At 42.3% G+C, this 8,217-nt stretch overlaps 1 protein-coding gene across 2 annotated transcripts; it reads left to right on the top strand.

The window, feature by feature from the left end:
* The first annotated feature begins 2,417 nt into the window (after window positions 1-2,417).
* Window positions 2,418-8,217, top strand: LOC134225799 (uncharacterized). 2 transcript variants are annotated; one of them, XM_062706156.1, is made up of 5 exons: window positions 2,418-2,576; window positions 2,720-3,070; window positions 3,234-5,894; window positions 6,127-6,291; window positions 6,355-8,217. In XM_062706156.1, the coding sequence occupies exons 2-5, from the start codon at window positions 2,747-2,749 to the stop codon at window positions 8,038-8,040; spliced, it is 4,836 nt and encodes a 1,611-aa protein (XP_062562140.1). In that variant the 5' UTR covers window positions 2,418-2,576; window positions 2,720-2,746; the 3' UTR covers window positions 8,041-8,217. The 2 variants fall into 2 exon arrangements, with proteins under 2 accessions (XP_062562140.1, XP_062562141.1); XM_062706157.1 differs by having other exon boundaries at window positions 2,426-2,588.

Raw genomic sequence — 8,217 nt, 5'->3', positions numbered from 1 at the left:
GTGGGCCGGGTGAATTAAAACAACGTAAAAAACCGCGTAAATCTCAAAATGTGTCTGAATGAGCCATGGAAATCCCAAAATTCTAGTGAAAACAAAATCGCATAAAAAGCGAATCGTGTACAAAAACCGCGTAAAAAATGACTTCAGTGTACATCGGTTATGAAGCGTTGACTCTTCCTTGATCGAATGGTCCAAGAAAATTGAAAATCCATCGAGAAACGGCTGAGATATTAACGATCAAAGTCTATCATATTTTCGTGACGTTTTTTGATTTTTCGAAAACGTAAAGTGTACCCCAATATAGAAAAGACAGACGTAGTTCTACGTCAAAAAAATGTTGCGGTCGAAACTACCATTTCGAGAAAAGATATTTTAGTTACTAGATAAAGATTGTCGCTGTCGTCGCTGTCCGGAACATCTTTTGCTGGCGAGGATAGGGGAGCTAAATGTCAAAGAAGGAAAATCCATACGATTTGACAGGTATGTACCACACATGTTTCGGACAGCAGAACAAAGGGAACCGAAGCGACAATCTTTATCTAGTATACTCAATCCAGTTGAAACCCGAAATTGGGTGCTAGCGAAGTTGGATTTTTCTCACAATCCGTACGTTAAACCTAACTTCGGAAGTGGTGCGCTGAATAGCGCTTCGCGATATGAAAACAGCGCACCACTTCCGAAGTTAGGTTTAACGTACGGATTGTGAGAAAAATCCAACTTCGCTATCCCCCAATTCCGGGTTTCAACTGGATTTAGAATAACTAAAATATCTTTTATTCCGAGGGTTAACCCTTAAATGCGCAATGTTGTTTTAAAACAACATACCGAAAATACGTTTAATGTTAATGATTTCAATGGTTATTTACGTTAAAAATATTTCCGACGATTTCTAAAAAATCGCCTTGCGCCTTTAAGGGTTAATTTAAGAATACGCACCGACGATTTTCAGCAGACAACAAACCCGTTTGATTTTACCATGCGCGCAGTAAAAATCAACTGAGGTCGTGGTGGAATGTTGTTACATGAACTGAATCAGTGGTGAATTTGTCCGAATGCATGGTTAATTTAACTGAAAATTTGTGGTTGTTTTAAAAACATAGCGTATACATAACATAGCTATAGTCTACAAAACAAAATAGTCTACAAATTGTTACCATGGAATTTTTTTCTGTGTACCCATTAATGAGTAATGCTATACTGGCTTCGAACCGTGGACGTCGGGGTCGGGAGGCCGGTATGTAGACCACACGCCCATCGACGCTTGATTACTCGGGAAGGTAACTGCGTATAAGAAGCACTGTTGGTGGAATAATCAGTCGAAGATTCATAATACTAATGACACACTGGTGGTACAAGTACCATGGTACAAGAATCTTGAAATGAGTTCCGTACTGATTATTGTCTTTATCAAAGATAGTCTTGGAATAATTTCCTTGTCCTCTTGTACCATGGTACAAGTACCACAGGTGTGTCCTTAGTATAAGGCGCCAGTTATGAATTTCGATAGTCCAGTTCGCTGAGTGTACGTTTAGACAAGGCAAGTGAATTGAGCAAGTCGCTTGAACAGGGTTGTAAATTTTCGGCAGCACTGGATGAAGGTGATGTTTTTTTATATCATGTTTTTATTTTCTTCCTGCTTTGAAATCAGCTCCACATTCCCGGAGAGGCAGAAAAGTAAACAACAGAACTCACATCACCCACTGCGCCGCGAAGATGAAATTTACCACAGCAAAATGTACACATTCACCCAGCAAATTGAAAAAATTCACCACGCGTTTAAATGGGCCACTCACAGTCATACGGTAAGGCACGAACTGAGCAGCGTGTCAGAGCGACTTGTGAGTGGCTGAATGCGAAATTGAACAGTCGGTGTTGGAAATGATTTTTCGGCTGCACCCAGTCGCACTCACCGCGGTGGCGATGAAGGCGACTGCAGATTTTACTGAGATCCATGTTTTTCACTGCATTGACTGTGAAATATTTCTACCCTGCGCTTGAATCGAGCGCGAATCGAACGTGTAAACACCTTAATTCAATTCACTTGAACAAAAAGAAAGTTGAACAACTTTTGGCAAGTCAATTGAATGGATCAATCAAGGTAACTCATTTTGCGCTCACCGCATCAAAACAACGGCGACACTGTATACGCATATTTCTATTCATGTGTGTTTGACATAACATGTCTACGGTGGCGCGATCTGCTCATTTCATAGCGGCAGTTTTTGCTTATTGATTGGTCCATTCAACTGAGTTGTTCAATTCACTTGCCCTGTCAAAACGTAGCATAAACGATTTGTACCGGGTGGGTTCAAACGTTTGAAATATAGGTGGTTTAGTTTACTCGTGTAATTCCCTTTTCTATCATCTATTTATTTTCTATCAACTTCGCTTCTAACTGTTTTTCAAGGACCAAACGGAAAGTGGACCATTCAAAACATAAAACTCGAAAAGACAGAAAACATAAGAAGGAATAACTGAAAAAATCTACTAACAGTGATATTTTCTCGTTAATAACAGTGAATTTCATAAACAGCTGTAAACCAATTAGAAGTAAATTGTAAAAATATTGTTAACAGGTAACACTTGAGGTAGAAAAGTGATTTTTATTACATGCAGACTAAACCTACCGCGTAACTGCTTTCTATATAGCGGACGAACATAACCTTGAACTGACACCGGCTGATTTTTGAATTTCCCTCCGTTTTGTTTACGTTTTCAGTTGCAGCAGTAGCTGCGAGTTTCAACTATGTCCTTCTCGGCCAAGCTGGACCAACTGCAGAAGGGTTTTGCCGAGAGCGGCCGTGCCGGTGAAAGTTTGCAACAGCTGCGGGATCTGCTGGAAAGCATTCCCAAGCAGGTGGACCGAGAAAAGACGGCGGTTTATGTGTTCAAGGATCTGTTGACGCTGTTCGGAGATGTGGCCGAACGGGGAGCGCAGGATCCGCAATGTCAGATACTGGAGGAAGGATTGAGATATTTGGTTGAGGTGTGCCGCGGAGCGGATGATGCCATTCGATGTCACTTTGTGCTGCGAGTTTATAATTTGGTGGTGAAGTTCAGCGCTAGTGAGGTAAGATCGTTGTTAAGGAGTGCAATGCAGTGTCCTGTCTCTATCGATTTTGTGTATAATTTTTTTTATTATAGTTCATAGCATCTTTAACTGTAAGTTAATGAGTAATGTTAATACATAATTTTGTCTCCTGTAATTTGAATTATGTATACTTCTCTTTCAGGATAAACGAACAACGGTCGTACAATGTGCCCGTCTGATGGAGAGTTGTTATAGCTCGGAGGAACACATGGAGCTGTTTCTGAGGGTCAGTCGGGTTGTTCTGAAGATGATCTACGATGTACACACGAGAAAGCTGGCGAACCAAAGGGAACTGATTTCTGCGGGAATCGATGTGATATGCTCAACAACACTAAGATTATTGAAGCATTGGGCCGAATCTAGCCAGTTGGAAACTCGGTCCAAAGCCTTGGCAATCTACAGTGGCATATTTGATAACTCGGTAGCATTGCTGTACCGTCTATTTAGTATGGATCAGAAACGGACAGACGATTTCTTCGATTCGGTTGTGCAAATTCTACGGACCAGTGAGAAATTCAGCGAATCAGAAATGGCAGAATTATTCCAGAGGACTTTACCGTATTTAGAAACTATTCTCAGTTTCGGAGAAGCCTCCAAGCCATATCTAAAATATCTTGAAGTGCTGAGTGTATTTGAAAATATTAAAAACGAACGTACAGCCACTTGTGTCTGGGTTTTAAGAAAATATTTAATTTTTCAAAATAGTTCAAATCCAAACATGGAGATGTTGATGCAACTTTCTGAAAGGTTAAAATATCTAAGTGGCAATTCATCTCCAGATGCGCTTCTGATGGAGGTAATCATCTTCATCACAATCCAGCTAGGAATTCATCTCAATCAAATCAAACAGCAATCGTTGGAGTTCGCCGAGCCGCTTATAGAGTTATGTAAATCTTTGTCGAAGTTCGGAAAATACTGCCCAAGGAATTATACTCAACTGTGTGCCAGGTGTGGGAGCTCTAGTCGACATTTTGTGGATTTTGTGTCAACGATGGTCATCAATCTGGTCATGGCAATGTCGAAGGCTGGGAAGAAAATCAAACCAGAGCTGGTAGGATTGGTCAATGGTTTCCTGAGGCATAAAATGCTCACGCTAGATGATCTGAGTTGTGAGAAGAAGACATCTTTGTTGGACGCTGGGTTGCGGTACGTTGTCAACTGGATAAGAAGCTCCCTTCAGTACGTGTCCGGAACAGAAGTTTTGGATCTTGCTCGATTAGCAGTGGAGTTCAAGTATAAATACGACTTTGATTTCTTAACGGATACTTATCTGATACGGTTAGTGGAAAATTGCCTCAAAGATTTCGGAATCTGTCAAGCTGCAATTGATATCAAATTTGTAAGACTAATTATGGCACTACGTGCTGACGTTGTCGACTCTAAGGAGGTTGAGGAGACTATTTACGCAATAGTGAACTTCCAGTTGAGTATCCAGAACGAATCGATTCGGGATTTAAATCTAGTCGACATGATTGAGCGCAACGATTTTAATAGATTTGGATTTTGCATTGATCCCACGCTTACTAGACAAGAGAAAGCATCAATATTAATTGTAGAAATGAACTTAGCTTCTCGATATAAAAGTGCCAATGTCATGCAGTATTTCCAAAACCTCCAAGAACTTGATGCAGATCCATTGCGGCTAGGAATGGCACTTTACTTGTTCCAGGACGTGAAATTCTATCAAATCACTCAAGAAGAAACGGATGCGCTGAAGCGTAAAATACTCAAAACTAAACCAACTAATTCAGCAGATACGATTCGCCGAAATGGAGCTCTGGGAGTTCTAAATTATTACGCTTTCAGCGCTACTTCTAAAGCTGTCGTCAGTAAGCTGAAAGATGCTCAATTGAATCGAGAGACCATAAAAAAGGATCAGATAAACAATGTGTTAAAAGAGAACACGATGGAACAAGAACTCGTTCTCTTGGCACAGCTTGAAGAAACCTATTCTAACTATCGCGATATGGTCTTGACTCTAGCGGAAACATCTTTTGAGCACTTCAACATAATCTACTCTCTCAATCAGATTTCCTCAATGATAGACAATACCAGTCGTTTCTTCGTGATCAACTATTATCCTCGGCGCGCTGTCGAAACACAACTTCTGAACTATTTGCTAATCAGTCAGAAACCTGAACGAATTGCTGAATTGTGCTGTCCTCTCGGATTTCTCATCGAAAACCATCAGATTTATCTGCAAGTGCTCAACGATCCACTCTACAACAAACCCTGGGCTCCCACGTTGGATTCACTTTTTCAAAAAGCCACCGAAATCATCGTCTCGCACTCAGCCTCCCTTCTGGAGTCCCGCAAGTACCACTTCCTCAATCTTTACCTGGCTCTATCCCAGTACGAAGCATCACGTCAAAACATTCCAGCAGCAATCGCTCACATTCAAACCCTTGCGGCACTACTTGAAAACTCCCCACCTAATTGTACGACCACTGCCATCGTCCGAGGTCGCATCTACCACACCATCTTTCGGTTAGTCACCCTGTATAACGTTCCCACTCCCCGGAATATGCCGGTGCGCAACTTCATCCGGCTCATGCTGGCGCATTACAACGAGATGCAGAAACTGCCCGCCGACCAGGGTTTCATTGTGTCAACCAGCACGCTGGAGATGACGGTGGAAACGTTGCGCTACCTCACGCTCCATTACGACACCGATCGGTTGGAGGCCCACGTGGAGCAACTGCTAAGGTTCGTGCTCCGTCGAGGTGCCGGTCTACGAGCGATGCAGCTGATGATTATCTACGCGGCGATGAGTGCCGACAGCGAGAAGCTGGACAAGTGTCAGGTGAGTGGAGCTCTTCACCTTCGCTTAAATTCAAAGCGTTGTTTAACAAAGCCGGATGTCAAAAATCCTCAATTTGAAATTAGCTTCTGTTTAATTTTAAGTGCTGGAATTCGAAGCTTTATCTTACCTATCGTATTAGTTTTGCCGTTGTAGGTTTCATATCGATCTTGTACTTATTTGTAAAAAGGTCAAACAAACTAATAATTCTTTTCCTATCACATTGTCCCCATAGATGTTACTCACATATTTGGACCGATTGTTAATGTTTCGTCCTCTGGAATCGGACAACAAAGACACCGCTATGGCATTGGAAGTGCCAGTTATTTCCTTAGCAGATGATTCAACCTCCAGAAACCACATTCGCAAAGCAGTGAAATATGTTAAATCTCCAACGATGGTATGTAATCCAGCTTCGTTATAGCCAAAATTGTGTCATCATTCATTGTTTGTCTTCAAACAGAATCGTAGTCCATCCCCTCAACTCTTTCCGGATCAACCAATCGATCATCAACAGTACCTGATCCACCATCACAGCAACTGTAGCTGTCAGTTTTGTCGGTTCCCTCAGTACAAAGGTCAAGCGCTTCTGGTGGCCACGCTCTACGCTCGGTTGGCGTTTCTCAAAGATCAATCCGGACGTTGTCAGGAGATCTATGAAGCCGTAACGCAACATTGGAAGCTTCAGCAAAATGCTTTTGCAACTCCCAATCTGATTGGTCACAAGGATGAGTTTGTGACACTGATGGGTCGAGCTTTTCTATTTTATGGTCAGTTCCTAATTAAGGAAGAACAGGTGGAACAGGCTCGAGTAGAGTTTGAAAAAAGTCGGGAGATACTGAGGAGTGTTCCCATCGTTGACTTGGGCCTAGAGGAGGAAGTGGAGATCAACATTACCAGTTTGAGTGATCCGCAATTGTTGAATCAGAAAAGTAAAGTTGTGTGTAGACTTCCAGACTTTGAGAGTTATCTAAAGGAGAATCCACGTGTTGCTTACCCGGCAACTCCTTTAGTAAAAGCGGGTAAAATGAACACTTTTACGCCCAGAGTAGGAACCGCCAGAGTATTTCCCAAAACAGCTGTTAGGGCCGACGATCTTATCAAGCTGGTTGCTCGTAAGCGATTGAAAACCACTCTGGCCAAAGATTACACCAAGGAGTCAGATTTAATCAGTGCCATGTCGGGATTGTCATGTACGTCAGAGAAACGACCAACTGCAGTTAGTATATTTGTTGACACACCCGAAAAGCCTTCAAATGCTGTAGTTCTCAAGGGCAAAAAGAAGCTATTTACCCAAGCAACGTCCTCCAAGGACTCTGAAGAATCTCCAAAAAAGCGCGGTCGACGAAAGAAGACGGAAGATGAAACCCCTGCAGCACCAAAAACTACACGAAAAAAACGAATTCCACTGAGTCCCACGCTTAAAACAACGGCCTCTAACGAGTCCTTCAAAGACATTCTGGTGAAATGCAGTACTCCCATTTCGATATCCCACCGAACTGAATTCAGAACCGCTACTTCCAAAAAGCTCAGAATGAAACCTGCCTTCCCAAAATTAACCCAAAAGCAATCGAAATCGCCGGAAATTGCGTTGAATCATTCCTTCAATAGTTCGTTCCGGGATGTGCTGATGCAGTCGCTAAGCGAGGCAACTGGTACCGAAAAGGAGAGACAAAATGGCAGCGTCATCGTGCTGGACGATTCCGAAGAGATAAACACCAGCCTCACTCAGAACCATTCCGTCAACAAAAGCCAGAACGGATATCTTTCGTTGAAGAAATACTCCGACCGTAAGGTGGCCACTGCCAACGGTTTAACTCGATCGACGAGAAAAGTCGCTGCTAAGATGTGCCTTCAGTTTGACACCTCATCGACGGTCATCGACATTACCACTCCGGATAATTCTCCGGCCATTTTAAGAACGGTAGGTTCGTCCGGCGAGAATGGTCCTACAATGAAATCGACAGCGAAGAAAACGGCAACAAAGGTGGAGGAAGTCAAACGAACACGAGGGCGACCTAGAAAGAATAAAGAAGCGACAGTTAGCAGTAACGATGCGCTGACGAAAGAGATCTCTCCGGAAACGATAGGCGAGGTAATCGTGCCAAGGACAACCAGGAACAAGGTAAGAGGCCGCAGAGGAGAATAGTTCAACTGTTTATCTTGTTGTACGCATATATTTATGAGCAGTTTTGCATTAGCATAGTAAACCAAATTTATGATGTTGTTTCCAATGTTCTATTCTGATAAACAGTATTTTCTAATTGCTGTTGACGATTTTATAAATAACGAAATGTTTCAACATTAATATATTTGTATAGCGAAA

This window comes from Armigeres subalbatus, chromosome 3 (assembly GCF_024139115.2).
Source record: "Armigeres subalbatus isolate Guangzhou_Male chromosome 3, GZ_Asu_2, whole genome shotgun sequence".
Lineage (NCBI taxonomy): Eukaryota > Metazoa > Arthropoda > Insecta > Diptera > Culicidae > Armigeres > Armigeres subalbatus.
This window is presented reverse-complemented; position numbering and strand designations above follow the sequence as displayed.

Bases quoted from the DNA above. Each gene is read 5' to 3' on its own strand.
- LOC134225799 (XM_062706156.1), top strand. From the start codon at position 2,747: ATGTCCTTCTCGGCCAAGCTGGACCAACTGCAGAAGGGTTTTGCCGAG. The intron at 3,071-3,233 runs GTAAGATCGTTG...CTTCTCTTTCAG, and splicing joins TGAAGTTCAGCGCTAGTGAG to GATAAACGAACAACGGTCGT. The intron at 5,895-6,126 runs GTGAGTGGAGCT...TTGTCCCCATAG, and splicing joins AGAAGCTGGACAAGTGTCAG to ATGTTACTCACATATTTGGA.